The sequence below is a fragment of the Ranitomeya imitator genome, chromosome 3 (assembly GCF_032444005.1).
Source record: "Ranitomeya imitator isolate aRanImi1 chromosome 3, aRanImi1.pri, whole genome shotgun sequence".
NCBI classification, from domain to species: Eukaryota; Metazoa; Chordata; class Amphibia; order Anura; family Dendrobatidae; genus Ranitomeya; species Ranitomeya imitator.
The window spans coordinates 486,937,080-486,960,709 of NC_091284.1; the positions used below are offsets into that span (position 1 = coordinate 486,937,080).

General features: G+C 44.0%; 1 protein-coding gene across 1 annotated transcript in view; it reads right to left on the reverse strand.

The window, feature by feature from the left end:
* The window catches only part of CHST10 (carbohydrate sulfotransferase 10), a 70,658-nt gene that overhangs the window by 44,062 nt on the left and 2,966 nt on the right, over positions 1–23,630 (reverse strand). The window contains exons 2-3 of the mRNA XM_069757581.1: positions 8,751–8,886; positions 4,117–4,208 (exon numbers count right to left, since the gene is read on the reverse strand). Of these exons, the coding sequence (XP_069613682.1) occupies positions 4,117–4,208; positions 8,751–8,850 (192 nt within the window). The 5' untranslated portion in view covers positions 8,851–8,886. The remainder of the gene's footprint in view (positions 1–4,116; positions 4,209–8,750; positions 8,887–23,630) is intronic.

Consider the following 23,630-nt stretch of genomic DNA (forward strand, 5'->3'; position numbering starts at 1 on the left):
CGATGACTCGGGTCCACATAAACAGCTGCCAGAAGAATTTTATTTTCTAATAGCAGTGTCTCTCTCCGTTTCATTGAAGCAGCAATGCCATCTGCGATTAAACCTCCTCTTTGGGACAGGCAAAACAACAAGTTCTTCCACTTCTTTTTAAGGAGGTAAATCCTCAGCTTGTAACTTTTTAGTCACTGTAAATGGGTGATGAAGCAATTACTTCAATTCAGCCATCTGTGTCCATTGACCTTCATGTAGTGTTACCTGAGGGTTGGACATATCTACAAGGAAGGGTTTCAGCTCAAGCAATCGCTCAGTCATTAAATAGGTGCTGCCCCCCCCAGTGGCTTGATCCACAATTGCCCTTTTCCAGCACTTTTCTTCAAGATGGAATCAATTTTAGGGGTTCTGGCAGCAATAGCAAATTTCCTCACTTTGCTAATCAGAGTTCTAGCATGTCCCTCTTGCAGCCTCTTATTGCCAGCTGCAGCTTGTGCACAACACAGCGCATGTGATGAACAGTAAAGACGTGTGAAGCAGCTTCAACAAGATCATCTAATTGTAAAGAATCATTTTGCTGTTCTTCTGTAGTAATATCTGTTTGTTCCTCCGTTATGGTAACAGGACTGTGGCCTTCCATTTGCAACATACTAAATGTGACATGTTCTTCTAGCTGCTGTTCACCATTATTCTCATTCATCAGTTTAATTGTACTTATGTTAGAAGCATTATCAGTTAAAATAGCAAGAACCTGTTCTTTTTTGAGTTCATGATCTTGCAGAACTTTTTCCACTAAGGTCTGGAGAAACTGTCTGCTGTGCTGAGCTTTAGTATCTTTTACTGCCAGTGTCTTAGTAACATAGAGTCATATCATTCAAAATAGTTAATAAATAACATTACATGTCTGCTTTACATTAGCACAATTTTGGAAACAATTTTTTTTGTTAGGAAGTTATAAGGGTTAAAAATTGACCAGCGATTTCTCATTTTTACAACAAAATTTGCAAAACCATTTTTTTTAGGGACCACCTCCCACTTGAAGTGACTTTGAGGGGTCCATATCACAGAACATGCCCAAAAGTGACACCATTCTAAAAACTGCACCCCTCAAGGTATTCAAAACCACATTCAAAAAGTTTATTAACCCTTCAGGTGCTCCACAGGAATTTTTGGAATGTGTAAAAAAAATTTGAACATTTAACTTTTTTTCACCAAATTTTTACTTCAGATCCAATTTGTTTTATTTTACCAAGAGTAACAGGAGAAAATGGACCAAAAAAAAAAAAATCGTACAATTTGTCCTGAGTACGCCGATACCCCATATGTTGGGGGTAAACCACTGTTTGGGTACATGGCAGAGCTCGGAAGGGAAGGAGTGCCATTTGACTTTTCAATGCAAAATTTGCTGGAATGGAGATCGGACACCATGTCGCGTTTGGAGAGCCCCTGATGTGCCTAAACAGTGGAAACCCCCCACAAGTGACACCATTTTGGAAAATAGACCCCCTAAGGAACTAATCTAGATGTGTAGTGAGCACTTTGAACCTCCAGGTGCTTCACAGAAGTTTATAATGTAGAGCCGTAAAAAAAAAAAAAAAAAAAAAATCATTTTTTCATAAAAAAAGATTTTTTTATCCCAAATTTTTTATTTTCCCAAGGGTAACAGGACAAATTGGACCCCAAAAGTTGTTGTTCAGTTTGTCCTGAGTACGCTGATACCCCATATATGGGGGTAAACCACTGTTTGAGCGCATGGCAAAGCTCGGAAGGGAAGGAGAGCCGTTTGACTTTTCAATGCAAAATTGACAGGAATTGAGATGGGACGCCATGTTGCGTTTGCAGAGCCACTGATGTGCCTAAACATTGAAACCCCCCAAAAGTGACACAATTTTGGAAAGTAGACCCCCTAAGGAACTTATCTAGATGTGTTGTGAGACCTTTGAACCCCCAAGTGTTTCACTACAGTTTATAACGCAGAGCCGTGAAAATTTTTTAAAAAATTTTCCCACAAAAATTATTTTTTAGCCCCCAGTTTTGTATTTTCCCAAGGGTAACAGGAGAAATTGGACCCCTAAAGTTGTTTTCCAATTTGTCCCGAGTACGCTGATACCCCATATGTGGGGGGGAACCACCGTTTGGGCTCATGGCAGAGCTCGGAAGGAGCACTGTTTTACTTTTTCAAAGCAGAATTGGCTGGAATTGAGATGGGACGCCATGTCACGTTTAGAGAGCCCCTGATGTGCCTAAACAGTGGAAACCCCCAATTCTAACTGAAACCCTAACCCCAACCCTAGCCTTAACCCAACCCCTAGCCCCAACCCTAATGGGAAAATGGAAATGAATACATTTTTTAAATTTTATTATTTTTCCCTAACTAAGGGGGTGATGATTTACTATTTATAGCGGGGTTTTTTAGCGGATTTTTATGATTGGCAGCCGTCACAGACTAAAAGACGCTTTTTATTGCAAAAAATAGTTTTTGCGTCTCTATATTTTGAGAGCTATAATTTTTCCATATTTTAGTCCACAGAGTCATGTGAGGTCTTGTTTTTTGCAGCACGAGTTGACGTTTTTATTGGTAACATTTTCGGGCATGCGACATTTTCTGATCGCTTTTTATTCTGATTTTTGTGAGGCAGTATGACCAAAAACCAGCTATTCATGAATTTCTTTTTGGGGAGGCGTTTATACCGTTCTGCGTTTGGTAAAATTGATAAAGCAGTTTTATTCTTCGGGTCAGTACGATTACAGCGATACCTCATTTATATAATTTTTTATGTTTTGGCGCTTTTATACGATAACTATTTTATAGAAAAAAATAATTATTTTTGCATCGCTTTATTCTGAAGACTATAACTTTTTTATTTTTTTGCTGATGATGCTGTATGGCGGCTCATTTTTTGCAGGATGACGTTTTCAGCAGTACCATGGATATTTATATCCATTTGATCGCGTGTTATTCCACTTTTTGTTCGGCAATATGATAATAAAGCGTTGTTTTTTGCCTTTTTTTTTGCTTTTTTTTACCGCGTTCACTGAAGGGGTTAGCTAGCGGGACAGTTTTATAGGTGGGGTCGTTACGGACGCGGCGATACTAAATATGTGTACTTTTATTTTTTTATTATTTAGATAAAGAAATGTATTTATGGGAACAATATTTTTTTTTCTTTATTTAGGATTTTTTTTTTTCTTTTTTTACATATGTGATTTTTTTTTTTCTTACTTTATAACATTGCCCCAGGGGGGCATCATGTTATAGTGACAGATCGCTGATACTGACACTTTGCACAGCACTGAGCAGGCGCTGGTAAGCCACCTCCCTGCAGGACCCGGATGTAGCCCCGCGGCCATTTTGGATCCGGGGCCTGCAGGGAGAAGGAGGTAGGAGACCCTCGGAGCAACGCGATCACATCGCGTTGCTCCGAGGGTCTCAGGGAAGCCCCCTCCCTGCACAATGCTTCCCTATACCGCCGGAACACTGCGATCATGTTTGATCGCAGTGTGCCGGGGGTTAATGTGCCAGGGGTGGTCCGTGACCGTTCCTGGCACATAGTGCCGGATGTCAGCTGCGATAGTCAGCTGACACCCGGCCGCGATCCCCCCGTGAGCGCGGCCGATCGCATATGACGTACTATCCCATCACTGGGAATTAAGTCCCAGGTCACCTTGACGGGTTAGCACGTCATATGGGATTAAGGGGTTAAAAGATTATCAACCAAAAGGAGAGAAGAGCTGAAGAATCAAAAATGCGATTGAAAAAAAAAAGCATCAAAAAACGCAAGTAAACTAATTCAGCAAATTAGTGCAGAAATCCTACAGCATCAAAAACTCACCAAATACTCATCGTGAGAACTTGGGTCTAAAATGACAATTTTACATTGCGTATTTTCTCAGCAGTGAGTAAATTATCTGTGTACATGCCCTGTGTTAAATCCCAATAGCAAATCACAAAACACACATAAATGGGACAAGAAATACTTGACAAAATTGTCAGTTTTTGTGAAAATGAAATCTTTAGCCAAAACACAAAATCCAGGTCTAACGGGTTAAAAAAAAAAAAATTATAGAAATAAAATTGCAATGTTCTGTAATATATTTATTTTCTTGTAAATGTAGGGTATATACCTGACTTTCAACTTGGAACTTTCTTGCTTCAGTCACTGTAATTTTCTCCAAGTCCGGTACAATTGTTAATGATCCCTGCCGTATTCCATACCCTTGTTTTGGACAGAAAAAAAACAAAAAACAAAACAAAAGAGCAAAAACCAAATTACCAAAAATGATCAAAATCCACTGTTGTTCTTTAGGTTAAGATCAAACTAGGCGTTTTTGATGCTGCTTATTTTTACTGCACAAAAAAATATTGGACGTTAACTGGAAATGCAAAATTTTTAATTTTGCTTAATAATTATTGATTATTAAATTATTTTTAATACAAAATTAAATGTACATTTTTTTTATTTATTTATTAAGTTTTAGTTTAGCCCCTGAAGGTGAAGGCTGCCATTTTTATTTGGGGATGTGTAAATATGTGAGCAGGACACTTACACACCTCACATATGGCAGCCCCTGCACATAGACTGCGGTTGGACAGCAACCGAATCTCTTGTATTGAGGAAGCTCCTTGCATTGAGGAGAGTATCGGCGGAGAGCAGTGATCACAGCCTGTACAAGCTGCGATCACCGTTCACCGCAGACATGAACTCACAGAAAAAGAGTGCAGGGAATGCAAGTAGAAGTGTTTATTGTTTTTCTATGTTGAATATATGGGGTCAATATAGAGACCTATACCAGAGAGGGAGCCATATACAAGGATGGGACCATATACAAGGATGGAGACATAACAGCATGGGGCCCATTATACAGTGGAGCACTATATGTATCCATTATACAGAGGGGTCGGTGACTTGAGCGGTGTAGTTACTGATGTCACTGCTCATCACAGCCACCGGATCTCGGAGTGCAGCAGGACCCAGAGTGGCTGCTGATCCAGGCTATGGAGACTCATTCTCTGAACGAGCCTCCAGTATTGGGGGTTTCTGATAGACACCTCTCCATTATTAACCACAGTGCTTGATGCCAACTGTGATCTTTGACAAATCACAGCTGTCATCAACTCCAACTACCATTATCCGGATTGCCACCGCACCAAGGCAGTCGGGAAAAGCAAAGGCGAAGCGCCAGAATTGGCACATCTAATGTGATTCGCCAATTCTGAGGCAGCTTTGGGCTCCTATTTTTTATATGGAAAGGGCCCAATAATCAGGGACCTTCTAAGCCTCATAATATAAGACCTCAGCTGTCGGCTTTACCTTGCCTGGTTATCAATAATACTGGAGACCCTACATCGTTTTTTTCATTTGTTAGTGTAAACCTGGCTAAACACCCTTTCGTGCCACTAATGGGTGCACTAAAAAGGTGCAAGTTTATTATATGCAGAAGGCTTGTGACATATAAATACAGGAGATCTAGGTTACTATACCACGGATCCCATAGAAGTGGAAAGAGCAAGGTTACATATTTCTAAGAGAGCAGTGGTGTAATGTGTGACACTGCCCTGTTCACTTCTATGGGATACTAATATAGTGGACACAGAGTGGGGTCACACATTACACCACTGCTCCCCTAGAAGTGGACTAAGTGGGGTCAAGTATTACACCACTGCTCCATTATGCACACATGGCAGCGTTCTTCCGACGCGTTTCGACTAACGTCTTAATCTTGGATGACGTTAGTCGAAACGCGTCGGAAGAACGCTGCCATGTGTGCATAATGCTGTAAGAAATTATACTTATTTACAAGTGGTGTACCATCGGATACAACCCTTTCCTTTTTTAAAAAAAAATGAAGAAATAAATTTAGTGATTTTACTACATTCCTGCTGGATTCATTGATTTTTCTGTGGACTGAGTGCTCAACTTTTCCGTGCAGGAACAGGTGTAGAATAGCCGATATTCAGGTGAGCTGACTATCTTTTGGTTTTTTTGTGGATATATATGACTGCTCCATTAGAAACGTGTAACCCCACTCAGTCCACATATACGGGATTAGTGGTGTAATGTGTGAGCCCGCTTTATCTACTGTACTTCTATTGGAGTAGCAAAGTGGTGGACGAAGAAGGTTAACGCATTACACTACTGCTCCCATAGAAGTGGACAGAGCGGAATCACACATTACACCACTGCTCACCTTTTCAAATGTGTGACCCCACTCCATCCGCTTCTATGGGAGCAGTGGTGTAATGTGTGACCCTCCTCTATCTACTTCTATGCTCGGTTTCCCCGCCCAGCTCAAGGGTCCCACAGTGGCTGCGTGGCAGTGCAGGGAGAGCATGTCTCCCTGCTCTGCTATAGAGTATAATAGTTACAGTGCATGCAAACATTAAACCACTGCTCCTATAGAAGTGGATGGAGCAGGGTCACACATTACATGCATTAGATACTACGTATCTAATCCCATCCTATGTCATGCACTCCACTAAGCTCAATATATAATCCTATAATGTGAAAATTCCAGCATATGTTTCTCTACGCCTATCTAATAATGCATGAGATACACTCCAGGTATCTAACACTGGCTCATGATAAAACGAGCAGCACCAACCAACAGAATCTGCGCTATTGGCAGTCCTTGGTGACACTGTATTTGTCAGTATCACTGGAAGTCACCAACAAAATGGCTCCTCACTGTGATCCTAAACTTTATCCTCGCTTAGTCTTTTACAATCAGAAGACAAGATGGGCGAAATCAGACACGTGAGCAGAGCCCGCCCACATTTACTGCAGTGGTAATCTGAGCAAGTTGTACTCTAGGTTTTCATCACAAATTAGAGAAGTTGCTCACCCTAGTGGAAATACCAAGCCTTTTTAAAGGGAATATGTCACCTCATTTTTCGCATATAAGCTGCGGCCACCGCCATTAGGGGCTTATCTACAGAATTACACCTGCGCAGGAGCCACAACAGAAGCAAGGAAGAGGACATCATCGCATGAAGATGGGAGGCGCCGCACCCGCAACGCCCATGGGACCCGATCCGAACCGGGTCCGCCCCTGGGTGTATATAATCTAGCTTGATTTTCTTTCTTATCTTTCAGGTTACATCGGGGCCTTATCTACAGCATTAGAATGCTTTAGACAGGCCCCTAATGGCGGTGGCCGCAGCTTATATGCGAAAAAATGAGGTGACAGGATGCCTTTTAAATAATTTTTCATATTTTACTTGATCAATAACAAAATGAGATATATATATATATATTTTTTTTTTTTTTTTTTTTAAACATTAATGCTTTACATTTTTTTTTAATTGTTCACTTTTTTTTTGTTAATAGCAACTTTCCTTTAATTTCTCTTGTGAGTATGCTGATATTTATGGATGGATTTCTCCCTTACAATTGCATTAGATGCGGTAAATCAGGTAAAAAAAAAAATACAAACACGGTTTCAGTGGGTTTCTGCAGCGGAATCACTATATCAGAGAATGTAATCTGCACATGATTTTATCAATAAAGTTTTATCAAACCCAAATACCAGGAAGTATTAAAAACAAAACAGCCTAATTTAGAACATGACATATCATTAAAGGGAACCTGTCACCCCGTTTTTTGAGATTGAGCTATAAATACTGTTAAATAGGGCCTGCACTGTGTGTTACTATAGTGTATGTAGTGTACCCTGATTCCCCATGTATGCTGAGAAATACATTACCAAAGTCGCAGTTTTCGCCTGTCAATCAGGCTGGTCTGGTCAGGTGGGCGTGTTCACAGCGCTCTTTTCTTCCCCAGCTTTCCGTTGGTGGCGTAGTGGTGTGCGCATGTCCAGAGTTCCGACTTCCCTGCGCCCACGTGAAGACACAGCGCGCGATCTGCGCTGTAATCCCTTGCATCGGTGGGGGCGGCCATCTTCCTGGGGCCGCGCGTGCGCAGATGGAGTGCTCTGCTGCACGGGGCTTCAGGAAAATGGCCGCGGGATGCCGCGCGTGCGCATTAGAGATCGCGGCGGCCATTTTCCCAAAGCCGAGTTTGCATCTCGGCTTTGGGAAAATGGCCGCCGCGATCTCTAATGCGCACGCGCGGCATCCCGCGGCCATTTTCCTGAAGCCCCGTGCAGCAGAGCACTCCATCTGCGCACGCGCGGCCCCAGGAAGATGGCCGCCCCCACCGATGCAAGGGATTACAGCGCAGATCGCGCGCTGTGTCTTCACGTGGGCGCAGGGAAGTCGGAACTCTGGACATGCGCACACCACTACGCCACCAACGGAAAGCTGGGGAAGAAAAGAGCGCTGTGAACACGCCCACCTGACCAGACCAGCCTGATTGACAGGCGAAAAAGGCGACTTTGGTAATGTATTTCTCAGCATACATGGGGAATCAGGGTACACTACATACACTATAGTAACGCACAGCGCAGGCCCTATTTAACAGTATTTATAGCTCAATCTCAAAAAACGGGGTGACAGGTTCCCTTTAAGACATAAAAACCGCAGCGTCAAAAGTGTGACAAAAACACATGCATGTGAAAAAATGCAATGAAAAAAAAACAAAACCCTGATATAGCTAAAAGGTGCAACAAATCTGCAATATCAAATATCGGTGTCTAGAAAAAACACTTTAGGATGTGCTATTATTGAAGCGACTAAAATTGCAAAGAAGTGAAAATAGGAATGTTAAAGAGAAGATCCACCTAACTGGACTGCTTCTGCAAAATTAATAATAGTACTGTGTCCTGTAAAACAAAATAATAATAATGAATGCAATACTTACTCTCTGGGCTTCTCATTGTGAGGGTGATGAACTTGCTTGCAACCATTAGCATGAACAGGACCCAGAAGCATGCAATAAGTAGCAGCCAACGATGGTGCATGATGTCACCTGCTGGCCATAAATCCACTACAGTGTCCTGCAAAACAAGGATATGCCACTAAAACATCAACCTTATTAATTATCAATAGATACAATTACTCAAATGAGAGGAAAAAAAAAACAGACTGGTACCGACATGAAGAACACCGTCTACTGTGCTCATTACAGGGATGTGAATTTCATCAGTTTATTGCGCTAAAGAAAAAAGTCAAATTGTATCCTTAGCATAGGTCAACGATATGTGACAAGCAGCAACCCGCCGAACAGCTGTTGCCTGATCCTTTAGTGGCTGACTGCAAACAGTGTAGGAAGTAGAACACCACTGCCTCGATCATCGCTCAGTGGCTGCTCCCCGGCCAATGAAAATCTTTACCACCACTTCTCGATAATCACTCTTTTTTGCGCTCAGTGATGATTAAAAAGTTACGATCCTTGATGTGCATACTGTAATAGACTTTGTTGAAGTCTATAAAACCTAGCTCATAAAATAACAATATAGATAGGAATGAGCGAAAACGAGAACACAGACTTTCCCTACAAACAAGTAAATGCAGGTGGCAGATAAGAGGAGGCTGTTCATATACTGGATACCTCGGTTTTAGCCGATGGATTAGAAGTGGGGGGGCACAGCTAGGGGACATGACATAAGATTAGCTTGGTGATAAATGCAGTCAGCAGGTCTGGGAGGTTCTACAGCTCTCCAACACGGATCAGAGATCGGGTTAAGACAGGTTTGGTATTTATGTACTCCCTCTTATGTAAAAATTTATTTTCCTTCAAAAGGAAGCTGCAGATTCTCCTTGAGCAGATCCATTGAATGTAATTACCACATTTTACCAACTAGGTCTCCACTTACAGAATCAGAACCTCCTAAGAGTTTATGCTTTTATAAAAATGCACAGTGCCAGCAGTTATGTGCAGTTTTTTTGGTAAAAACTCCGCACCAGTGTTTTGATACTTGTTAAATGCTTTTTTGAAAAAACGAACAAGAGGAACTGTCACCAAATTTATCTTCACAAACTGCATACATTATTAAATAGATCTTAGACCTTGTTTGGGCTGGTATAATTATTTTAAAAATCCATTTCAGATTGCCTGCATAATATACAAACTAAAACAAGGTTTTTTTTGTAAAATGTAATCTGGTGACAGATCCACTTGAAGTGACATTCTGTAAAAGCATTGCACCCAAAATGTACTGCACAAGTATGGAAATATTCCTGATAGCGACTAATATTCTTCCACATGGCTATTCTCCAGGGTTTTGCAGCAAGGAGCAGCGCTGCATTAGCAGAGCTCCTGGCTGCAAAATATTTTAACCCCTTCAGATGGATTTACATCGTGGGACCTTACAGATCTTCGGAAGGTATGTATATTGTTGGTTTATTATTTTTACTTTGTTACAGAGCGAGGGTCTTCAGAAGGATTGAGCGTAGAATAAATTATTACAACAACCTTTGTTTTTATTTCATTAAAATAATTTTTAATAATGTGTTTGTGTTTTTTTTTAACCCTTTACTAGTATTGGATTAATAATGGATAGGTGTCATAATTGACGCCTCTCCATTATTAATCTGGCTTAAGATCACCTTACAATAGCAAGGTGGCATTAACCCTTCATTACCCCATATCCCACCGCTACACGGGAATGGGAAGAGAGTGGCCAAGTGCCAGAATAGGCGCATCTTGCAGATGTGCCTTTTCTGGGGTGGCTTGGGGCAGATGTTTTTAGCCAGGGGGGAGGGGCCAATAACCGTGGACCCTCTCCAGGCTATTAATATCTGCCCTCAGTCACTGGCTTTACTACTCTGGCGGAGAAAATTGCGTGGGAGCCCACGCCAATTTTTTCCGCCATTTAACCCTTTAATTTAATAGCTAGAACGGCCAAATTTTGCATATACACACTACTAACATTAGTAGTGTGGAATATGCAAAAAAATGGGGATATGAGATGGTTTACTGTATGTAAACCATGTCTCGCATCATGTCGGGTTTAGGAAGGAGATAGCAAAAGCCGGTAATTGAATTACCGGCTTTAAAGCTATCTAGCGCTGTATGAAGTAATAATATATATACATATATGTGTCTCACTGATATATATAGATATATATATACATATATATATATATACCTATTCTATGTGTACACATTTATTATACCTATTCTAATGTAAGCTGTCAGTGTGATTTTACTGTACACCGCACTGAATTGCCGGCTTTTCTCGCAAGTCACACTGCTGGTCCATGTGTAATCCGTATTTTTGGGGCTTCCATAGACTTTCATTGGCGTTTTTTTTGCGCAATACGGTGACAAACGCAGCATGCTGCGATTTTCTACGGCCGTGAAAAGCCGTATAATACTGATCAGTAAATTACGGCAGATAGGAGCAGGGGCATAGAGAATAATTGGGACGTTTGTTAGGCGTGCTTTACGGACTGATTTTATGCGCTCATACGTCCGTAAAACTCGCTAGTGTGACGCCGGCCTTAGTGGTAACATTTCTTCGATATTACTTGCGATTATTTATGAAAAAAACGTTGTATTTTTATGCCCATAAATCAGAGAGATATTTCACAAAAAATAGTTAATAAATAACATTTCCCACATGTCTACTTTATATCAGCACAATTTTGGAAACAAAATTTTTTTTTGTTAGGGAGTTATAAGGGTTAAAAGTTGACCAGCAATTTCTCATTTTTACAACACCATTTTTTTTTTTAGGGACCACATCACATTTGAAGTCATTTTGAGGGGTCTATATGATAGAAAATAATGAAGTATGACACCATTCTAAAAACTACACTCCTCAAAGTTCTCAAAACCACATTCAAGAAGTATATTAACCCTTTACGTGCTTCACAGGAACTGAAACAATGTGGAAGGAAAAAATGAACATTTAACTTTTTTTGCAAACATTTTAATTCAGAACCATTTTTTTATTTTCACAAGTGTAAAAACAGAAATGTAACCATAAATTTTGTTATGCAATTTCTCCTGAATACGCCAATACCCCATATGTGGGGGTAAACCACTGTTTGGGCGCACCGCAGAGCTTGGAAGTGAAGGAGCGCCGTTTGACTTTTTCAATGCAGAATTGGCTGGAATTGAGATCGGACGCCATGTCACGTTTGGAGAGCCCCTGATATGCCTAAACAGTGGAAACCCCCCACAAGTGACACCATTTTGTAAACTAGACCCCTTAAGGAACTTATATAGATGTGTGGTGCGCACTTTGAACCCCCATGTGCTTCACAGAAGTTTATAACGTTGAGCCGTGAAAAAAAAAATAAATAAATAAATAAATTTAAAAAAAAATCGCATTTTTTCTACAAAAATGATCTTTTTGCCCCCAAATTCTTATTTTCACAAGGGTAACAGGAGAGGAGAAATTAGACCACAAAAGTTGTAGTGCAATTTCTCCTGAGTACGTCGATACCCAATATGTGGGGGTAAACCACTGTTTGGGCGCACGGCAGAGCTAGGAAGGGAAGGAGCGTTGTTTTGGAATGCAGACTTTGATAGAATGGTCTGTGGGCGTTATGTTGCGATTGCAGAGCCCCTGATGTACCTAAACAGTAGTAACCCCCCACAAGTGACCCCATTTTAGAAACTAGACCCCCCAAGGAACTTATCTAGATGTGTGGTGAGAACTTTGAATGCCCAAGTGCTTCACAGAAGTTTAGAATGCAGTCGTGAAAATAAAAAAAAAAATTTTTTTTCCACAAAAAAGATTTTGTAGCCCCCAAGTTTTTATTTTCACAAGGGTAACAAGAGAAATTGGACCCCAGAAGTTGTTGTCCAATTTATCCCGAGTACGCTGATGCCCCATATGTGGGGGTAACCCACTGTTTGGGCGCACGGCAGAGCTCAGAAGGGAGGGAGCACCATTTGACTTTTTGAGCGCAAAATTGGCTGTCGTGTTTGGAGACCCCCTGATGTAACTAAACAGTGGAAACCCCCCAATTCTAGCTCCAACCCTAACCCCAACCCGATCCATAATCGTAATCACTAACCCTAACGATAATCACAACCCTTACCCCAAAACAACCCTAATGTCAACCCTAACCATAACCCTAATCAAAACCCTAAATCCAACACACCCCTAATCCTAATCTCAACCCTAACCTCAAACCTAACCCTAATCCCAATACACCCCTAATCACAACCCTAACCTTAACCCTAATCCCAAACCTAAGCCTAATCCCTAGCGTAACCCTAATGCCAACCCTAACCCTAATACCAACTCTAATCCAAACCCTAACCCCAAATCTAACCCTAACTTTAGCCCCAACCCTAGCCCTAACTTTAGCCCCAACCCTAACCCTAAGGCTACTTTCACACTTGCGCCGTTTGGCATCCGTCGCAATCCGTCGTTTTGGACAAAAAACGGATCCTTCAAATGTGCCCGCAAGATGCGTTTTTTTGCCCATAGACTTGTATTGCCGACGGATCGTGACGGATGGCCACACGTCGCGTCCGTCGTGCACTGGATCAGTTGTGTTTTGGCGGACCGTCGGCACAAAAAACATTCAATGTAACTTTTTTTGTATGTCGCGTCCGCCATTTCTGACTGCGCATGCGTGGCCGTAACTCCACCCCCTCCTCCCCAGGACATAGATTGGGCAGCGGATGCGTTGAAAAACTACATCCGCTGCCCACATTGTGCACAATTTTCACAACGTGCGTCGGTATGTCGGGCCGACGCATTGCGACGGCCCCGTACCGACGTAAGTGTGAAAGAACCCTAACCCTGAATTTAGCCCCAACCCTAAGCCTAAATTTAGCCCCAACCCTAACCCCAACCCTAACCCTAGCTCTAACCCTAACCCTAATTTTAGCCCCAACTGCTCTTCTCCTGTTGGCCGGCAGATGGCGATAGATGGCGGGCGCACTGCGCATGCGCCCGCCATTTTCTTTTCCCCGGCAGCCAGGAGGAGCAGCAGGAGGATCCAGGGACACCGGTAAGTATAATAGGGTCCCCGAATCCCCCTATTTCTCTGTCCTCTGATGTGCGATCACATCAGAGGACAGAGAATTACACTTTGACCTTTTTTTTTTTTTTGCGGTCGCCGGTAAACAGTTAATTACCGGCGATCGCAAAACAGGGGTCGGTAAAACCGACCCCGATCATGTTCTTTGGGTTCTCGGCTACCCCCGGCAGCCGAGACCCCAAAGATTCTCCCGGTGCCGGCCGGCGGGCGCACTGCGCATGTGCCCGCCATTTTGAAGATGGCGGCGCCCATCGGGAGCCACGAGGAGCACCGGGGGAGACAGGTGAGTATCGGGGGGCTATCTGGGACCCCTTTTCTCTGTCCTCTGATGTGCTATCACATCGGAGGACAGAGAAATTAAAAAGAGATCGCGGTTTTTTTGCGATCGCCGGTAAACGGTTAATTACCGGCGATCGCAAATTCGGGGTCGGTAAAAAAAACCCTGAATCATGTTCTCTGGGGTCTCGGCTACCCCCGGCAGCCGAGACCCCGGAGAAAATCCGACTCTGGGGGGCGCTATTTACTTTTTCCACAGCGCCGTTAATTAACGGCGCTGTGGTTTAAGTACCCTTAGCGGCCGCCGTTAAAAGGCGTATTGGCGGTCGCTAAGTGGTTAATCCCATCACCATTGTTTACCTTATCTTGATGTTGGACTGAAGGACCCTGGGTAATTCTAAAAATAGCTTACATGCCTTGGGTATAAAAAGACTCAGAGATCACATCCTGGGAGACGAAAGTAACACAGAGCTATCAGCCAGACATTCTGCAAACCACCCAACAGACAAGAGGACTGCAGCCAATTCATCATGGCACCATCACGAGGGACACTGATCTATGATTCTATAGGAAACAACCTAGGGGTTTTTGGCTCCGGTTGGAAGGACACAGATCTGATCCAGTGACCATCTCTGAACCATGGATATGTTTGGAGAAAGCCAGGTTTGGGACCCGCTGGTCGCCTGGTTCCATGGAGATGGTCAGATAAGCCAGGTGGTGACTCTCGTATCAACTGGCTTTGGACCTTGTACGGACTCTATGGACATTTCTTGGTCATATACCTATGCTTGTCGTTACCTCTTCTCTGTGTGTGTATCACAGGTGGAATAGCGACCCTGGGAGCTCTGACACCATGTCATACTGGAAATACGTGGAGACGCAGTGATCTTTTATATGCGCCCATGTAATCAAGCAATTCCAGCCATGTTGGGATTGTTCTGTTTGCTATTGTGTGCTGTGGTTCAATAAAGTATTGCCACACTGTTTTACCTTAACCCTGTGTTGTCTGTGTAGTGTATTGCCCACTGGGAGATAGAGCGGGCGTTCAGTGGTATGAGCCGTGGTCCATGCAGTCTTGCTAAAGACAGCCGGGCCAGCGGACGAGAGCACCCACTGACCCCGTTTCTCCACATCCAGCAAACAGCAACTTAGCACAGGTTCGGTTGACAGTTTGTAATTTTCATTCTTGGTACAATACTTTTAAAGGGAACTTGTCACGTGCCTCAATACTGCACCTGCGGGTTATTAGTGGTACAATACTTTTCAGGTGCCTTAGTGAAAGTGCAGCTACTGGGAAAAAAGCATTAAGCTACTTACTGGTAGCGGCATTTTTCGGAGGCCCATGACAGCACACGAGAGAGGGGATCCGCCCTTAAGGAACAGGAAACCTACAGATACAAAAGGGCGGCACCTCTCCCCATGCATCAGTTGTATTTCAGAGCCTGAGAGGACTGCCGCGGTTAGTGGTACACAAATATACAATATATACATTATATACATTTGAAACAAAATAACCCATTATTGTAATAAGACACCATACGTGAGATTTACATATTACGCTATATACATATCAGGAAGTGCTACCCCCACGTGAATAGGGAGGGAACTAAGGGTGCTGTCATGGGCCTCCGAAAAATGCCGCTACCAGTAAGTAGCTTAATGCTTTATTCGGACTCCCATGACAGCACACGAGAGATTTACAGAGATGTAAGCTACCTTAGGGAGGGACTATAGATTGTAGCACCCTTAACCCAAAGGAAAGATCAGAGGAGGACCCCAAATCCAACCGATAGTGTTTAAAGAAAGTGGAAGGGGATGACCATGTGGCCGCCTTACATATCTGCTCCACTGACACTCCAGATCTTTCTGCCCAGGATGACGCCATGGCCCGGGTGGAATGTGCCTTTAGGTTCTGCGGAGCTGGCCCCCCACCTGCTGTATAAGCTAGAGAGATAGTTTCCCTAATCCATTTAGCCAGTAAATATTTCGATACTCTAAATCCTTTCTTTGGACCTTGGAAGGAAAGAAGCAGTGCCCCATCCTTCTTCCAATTATCAGTAGCTGAAATATACTGAAGAAGAGATCTCCTGACGTCTAACGTATGAAGCTCCTGCTCTTTAGGATTAGAGGGATTAGGAATAAAGGACTGCAAAACTATCTCCTGTGATCTATGGAACCGTGTCGCCACCTTTGGCAGATATGCTGGGTCTGGTCTAAGGACTACTCTGTCTGACAAGATTTCAGTGTATGGAGGAGCTCTGGAAAGTGCCTGTATATCCCCTATCCTGCGAGCTGAGGTTATGGCGATCAGGAAGGCTGTCTTAAGTGTCAACATTTTGATCGAGGCCTCCTGCAGAGGTTCAAAGGGGGGTTTAGTTAGAGAGGACAGAACTAAATTTAAATCCCATGGAACTGTTCTGTCTTTATGCAGTGGTGTAGATCTACTAACTGCCTTCATAAACCTCGCTATCCAGTAGTTATTCGCTATATTACAGGAAAACAGGGCACCTAAAGCTGAGACCTGTACCCTAAGGGTACTAGGAGAGAGTTTCAACTCGAACCCCTTTTGTAGGAACTCTAGGATTTGTTGTACTGGCACCCCGTCTTGGATATTAAACTTTGAACAAGACAAGAACTTTCTCCAAGTCCTAGAGTAGATTTTCGTAGTTATTTGCTTTCTACTCTTTAGGAGCGTCTCCACCAAGTTTGGAGAGAAGCCTTTTCCCATTAATAGTGACCGTTCAAACACCATGCCGTCAAATGGAGCCCCGTCACTTGTGGATGGGAGATCGGTCCCTGCGAAAGCAAGTTCGGGATCTCTGGCAGTACCCAGGGGACCGCTACAGACATTGTCTTGAGCCAGGCAAACCAGGTTCTTCTGGGCCAAAAGGGGGCGATAAGGATGACTTTCGCTCGATCCTCCCTGATTTTCCTCACCACTAGAGGTATCAGGTTCAGTGGTGGGAAAGCATAGGCTAGTGGAAAATCCCATTTTATGAGAAACGCGTCTACCGCCAGGGGATTCTCCCTGGGATTTAGGGAGCAAAAAAGTTTTACTTTTCTGTTGTTTCTGGTGGCGAATAGATCCACCACTGGTTGACCCCATCTGCGGACGACAAGATTGAAAATGTCCTCGTTGAGAGACCACTCTCCCTGTTTTAACACATTTCGGCTGAGGAAATCTGCTGCCACATTTTCTTTTCCTTTGATGTGAAGAGCTGTCAAAGATAGAAAATTGAGCTCTGCCACCTGGAACAACCGATCCGTGATCTGCATTAAAGTTTCGGAACGAGTTCCCCCTTGCCGGTTTATGTAAGCGACCGCCACTCTGTTGTCCGACAGAATTCTGACGTGCTGGCCCTGCAGATATACGAGGAATTTTTTAACAGCCAGTTCAACCGCCAACAACTCTCTTTGATTTGATGAAAATGTTGTGAAGGGTTCCCACTGTCCCTGGACCACCATGTCTCCCATATAGGCTCCCCACCCTGAAGAGCTGGCATCCGTGGTTATCACGTGGGTGACATCTATCATCCAGGGAACCCCTGCTGATAAATTTTGTTTATCTAGCCACCATCTAAGGGAATTCAATGTTATCGGCCTCAATGTCAATTTTCCATTCAATGCGCCTCCTAAGGCTCTGTCATGGAACAGGACTTCATTTTGTAGGGACCTGGTGTGGAACTGAGCCCACTTAACTGCTGGGATGCAAGATGTGAGTGACCCAAGTAGAGACATTGCTTGCCTAAGTGTCATGGAAGGTGTATTGATTGCTCTTAATACAAAACTCTGAATTTGGTCCATTTTCTCTATAGGGAGGAGACACTGCTGTGTCACTGAATTCAACATTAACCCCAGGAATTTTTGAACATTTAGGGGCTGTAATTTAGATTTTTCAAAGTTTATGATCCAACCCAACCGTTCTAGTTTGGTTTTAGCAATCTCCCATTGTGACAGACAATGATCTACCGAGTTACCTACAATGAGGAAATCGTCTAAGTAGGGGACTATAAGGATATTTGACTCTCTTAAATGCGCCATAACTTCCGCAATTATTTTAGTAAACACCCTAGGTGCCGAGGTGATCCCAAAGGGGAGCGCTCTGAATTGAAAATGTCGAATCCTACCCCCCATTAGTATCGCTACCCTCAGGTATCGTTGGAAATCAGCATGAATGGGTACATGATAGTAGGCATCTTTCAAATCTACTACTACCATGAAACAGTTGTTGAAAAGCATTTTTATTGCCGAATTGATGGACTCCATTTTGAAAGTATGTTTCACCAAAAACTTATTGAGACCCTTAAGATTTATAATGGTCCTGTAAGATTTATCAGGCTTCTGGATTAGGAACAGGGGAGAGTAAAACCCTTCCCCTGCATGAGAATACGGCACTTCTACCAAAACATTTTTGGAACAAAGTCCTCACTTCCTCTTCTAGGGCGAATTGTTCAGTGGGAGATGAGCGCCAGGGTGTTAGCCTAAATTTGTCCTGTGGAATATGAACAAATTCCAGCTTGAGACCATGGGAAACAGTGTCTTTTATCCAAACGCTGTTTGTGATTTTCGACCACTCTGCCGAGAAATGCAATAGTCTCCCTCCCACTGGAATTGCCAGTCATTGGTCTTGTTTTTTATTTTCCGTCTGGTTACGGCGAAACATGAGACCTGTACCTCGCTTTCGCCTATCCTCCCATCTGGGACGATCTCTCCCTGGTGAAAAGGCTCGCTTTCCTCCCCGGTTGAACCTTCTTTTGTTGAAGGGACGACGGTATGGATTGAACAGGTTGGGAAACTTTTTCTTATCATCTCCTGCTTTCTCCAGGAGTTCATCCAGGGTAGGCCCAAATAAATATTCGCCTTTACAAGGGATAGCGCAGAGCTTCGCTTTTGCCTGCATATCCCCCGGCCAGCATTTCAGCCATAGGGCTCTCCTTGCAGCATTAGAAAGTCCTGCTGCTCTAGCTGCCAACTTTACGGAGTCAATTGAGGCGTCTGATAAAAAAGCCGCCCCCTCCTGGATTACAGGTAATGCTGAGAGAATGGACTCTCTAGAGGCCCCTTGTTTTAATTGGGTCTCCAACTGGTCCAGCCAGACCATCATTGACCTTGCCGTGCAGGTTGAAGCTACCGCAGGTCTTAAGGAGCCAGCTGCCATCTCCCAGGTTCCCTTCAGGAAGGTATCCACTTTCCTATCCAGGGGGTCTTTAAGTGTTCCCATATCTTCAAATGGGAGAGAAGATCGTTTAGCTACCTTGGCAATTGCTGCATCCAGCTTGGGTGCTTTCTCCCAGTTACCTACTGCTGGGTCATCAAAAGGGTATCGGCGTTTTTGCGCAGGTGGTAAGGAGCCTTTTCTCTCAGGTTTCCTCCATTCCCTATTAATAAGATCTTGTATTTTCTCATTTAAAGGAAACACTCTGCGCTTCTTTTGCTCCAATCCACTGAACATCATTTGTTCTTTGGATAGTTGAGGCTTGGGTTCCGATATACCCATTGTGCCTCTGACCGCCTTTACCAATTTGTCTATCCTTTCTAGGGGTAGGCAAAACCGAGCAGCGTCTTCTTCCGAAGAGGAGGATGATGCTGCTGAATTGTCTGATTCTTCGGACTTGTCCTTTTCCACAGACGAATCCGATGCCCACTCAGTTCTCTGCCTAGAACCTCCTGACTGTGAAAGGTTTTTAAAGGACTCTTTAACCTCCATTCTAATCATCTCCTTGAGACTGGCCGTAATAGAGGAGGATTCTTCGGCTACCTACGGGGATAAGTAAGGTAGACTAGAGTGTAAAATCTACATGCTATACCCCGTCCCCTCCTTCCAGAACCTCACCGTCTGCTGGATACAGGGGTCACATAGTTTTTTAGGGTGTGAGTCAGGCAAGGGAACCCCGCAGATGGCACATTCCCTATGCTTCGCCTTACTGACGTTTTTCCTTCCCTGCATAAAACACATGAGGGGAGACTAGTCACTAAGTGAAGTTTCTCGAAGATCACTTACCAGTGGCTGCTCACACCCAGAAATACCGAAGCACGAGGGGGATCCTTTTTGACTGACCCTCCAGACCCCTGTCTGGAGGAGCTTCTGCGGCCCGAACCATCGCTTCTTTTTTCATGTTCCTTCTCCTTGGGTCTCTGGGATGCTTGTTCCAGCAGCACAACCTGCTGATCCTGATCTGAATCCATTTTCAGTAAATTGGAGCCAGAACCCGGGAACATGCTGCTGGAGCCGCCTTATAAGGCCCCTCCTTCGGTCAGCGCACCTTGCCCAGCTTGCTTGTTTAATTTTCCCGCCCCCCCGCAGCTGTGGGGAATCAATCATCGCTCCGGAGGGATTGCGGCATGATCTCCGGTGGGCGCCGCCATCTTGGAGCCCCCGCGCATGCGCAGGAGCTTACCGATCCGGAAGACGTCGCTGGCTCCGCCCCCCGACGTCACCACAGCTTACAGCGCTTCCTGTCAGCGCTGCAGCTCTCGTGGAACGCCGAGGCCGGCCAGCTACGATCCGATCGGCGCCCCCCAGATGCCGCCGCGCTCCCCCCTGCTCCAGAGAGACCCACAGCCCACGGGAAGGGCGACTTACCAGACGCTGGCCCCGGAGACCGGACACCCCCTGGCGACCGCTCCTCGCTGCCTAGTCACCGCCGTGCCGCCCTGCCAGGGCCACCGTGACTACTTCAGGTACCCGCACCGGCCGAAGTGGGAGACCCTCTCGCCACCAGAATCGGTCCGGCCGGCCTGGACTCCTGTAGTATCTATAGGCATCCAGTCCCTTCAGGAACAGGAAACCAACTGATGCATGGGGAGAGGTGCCGCCCTTTTGTATCTGTAGGTTTCCTGTTCCTTAAGGGCGGATCCCCTCTCTCGTGTGCTGTCATGGGAGTCCGAATAAATGAACACCACTTCTCCCAGCATCCGCCAGCTTTCAGTCACAGAGGCATGGCTACACTGCCACTCAGTAGACAGTGAACGACAGCTGAAAGCACACCCAAGCTCTGCATTTATGTCAATCCAAGTGGGGGGCTTTCTTACAGCAGCCACCGACTGTATACTGAGTAGGAGTGTAACTGCTCCTCTGTGACTGAAAGCCAGCAACTCCTGGGCAAAAAAAAAAAGAAAAGTTAAAGGGGCTGTCCACTACTAGGACAACCCCTTCTTGATCTAAATGTCTGACCCCGATAAAATAAAGCTTATACTGACCTCCCGTGCTGGTACCATTCCAGTGGTGTCAGAACTCGCGGTCCCAGGGATGTCATGTGATTGTTGTGACACGTGGTGCCCGATCAGCGCTGGCGTCACTATCTTTGACCGAATTGAACATGAGGAGGATGGCAGAGAGCAGTGGCATCCCTGACTTCCTCTTTATGTTCAATTAGTATGAAGACGGCGACAGTGACACCAGCACTGATTGGGCTGGGCTCGTGTGTCACAACCACTCAGGAGCCCCGGAATCATGAGTGCCAACACCATGGGGATGGCGCTGTCACAGGAGAAGAGTAGAAGCTTTTTTTTTATTTTATTGGAGCCAAACATTTAGATTAAGAAGAGGTTGTCCTAGTGGTGGACAGCCCCTTTCAGTTTCTCCCATTAACCGCACTTTAAGGACGGCGACCAGAGAGCATCGTACCATTACTAACCTGCACACGGACAGCATTTGGGGACATGACAGGCTCCCTTTACAGGGCGCTGTCTCAGGATCTTAAATGGGTGAAACAAAGAGCTTGTAAAAACAAGCAAGTCTGCATTTTACTTCTTATTAAAAATTATCTGTGTTCTGAGGAATGGAGGGATTTTTTTGTTATGGCTCAGCTTGTTGCCAAGGTTATCGGCTATCCTGCAATCTCAGAGAGGCCTGTTACCTAAGCAAGGAGCATGTGCAGCTTGCAGAGATACATGTACCATTTTACATCTGGCCGGAGCACCAGATCCATGCAGGAAAAATAAATTCACAAGAGGCAAAGTGACGGGGAAATTAAAGGGCGAGGGGTGTCTTCTATTTAATACTTACAGGAGATAGGGGTCTTCTATTTAGTATTTACAGGTGAGGGGGGTCTTCTATTTATTATTAACGGACGATGGGGTCTTCTATTTATTATTAACGGACGATGGGGTCTTCTATTTATTATTAACGGACGATGGGGTCTTCTATTTATTATTAACGGACGATGGGGTCTTCTATTTATTATTAACGGGCGATGGGGTCTTCTATTTATTATTAACGGGCGATGGGGTCTTCTATTTATTATTAACGGACGATGGGGTCTTCTATTTATTATTAACGGACGATGGGGTCTTCTATTTATTATTAACGGACGATGGGGTCTTCTAATTATTAACGGACGATGGGGTCTTCTATTTATTATTAACGGACGATGGGGTCTTCTATTTATTATTAACGGACGATGGGGTCTTCTATTTATTATTAACGGACGATGGGGTCTTCTATTTATTATTAACGGACGATGGGGTCTTCTATTTATTATTAACGGACGATGGGGTCTTCTATTTATTATTAACGGACGATGGGGTCTTCTATTTATTATTAACGGGCGAGGGGTCTTCTATTTATTATTAACGGACGATGGGGTCTTCTATTTATTATTAACGGGCGAGGGGGTCTTCTATTTATTATTAACGGGCGATGGGGTCTTCTATTTATTATTAACGGGCGATGGGGTCTTCTATTTATTATTAACGGGCGATGGGGTCTTCTATTTATTATTAACGGACGATGGGGTCTTCTATTTATTATTAACGGACGATGGGGTCTTCTATTTATTATTAACGGGCGATGGGGTCTTCTATTTATTATTAACGGACGATGGGGTCTTCTATTTATTATTAACGGACGATGGGGTCTTCTATTTATTATTAACGGACGATGGAGTCTTCTATTTATTATTAACGGGCGATGGGGTCTTCTATTTATTATTAACGGGCGATGGGGTCTTCTATTTATTATTAACGGACGATGGGGTCTTCTATTTATTATTAACGGACGATGGGGTCTTCTATTTATTATTAACGGACGATGGGGTCTTCTATTTATTATTAACGGACGATGGGGTCTTCTATTTATTATTAACGGACGATGGGGTCTTCTATTTATTATTAACGGACGATGGGGTCTTCTATTTATTATTAACGGACGATGGGGTCTTCTATTTATTATTAACGGACGATGGGGTCTTCTATTTATTATTAACGGACGATGGGGTCTTCTATTTATTATTAACGGACGATGGGGTCTTCTATTTATTATTAACGGGCGAGGGGGTCTTCTATTTATTATTAACGGGCGAGGGGTCTTCTATTTATTATTAACGGGCGATGGGGTCTTCTATTTATTATTAACGGACGATGGGGTCTTCTATTTATTATTAACGGACGATGGGGTCTTCTATTTATTATTAACGGACGATGGGGTCTTCTATTTATTATTAACGGGCGATGGGGTCTTCTATTTATTATTAACGGACGATGGGGTCTTCTATTTATTATTAACGGACGATGG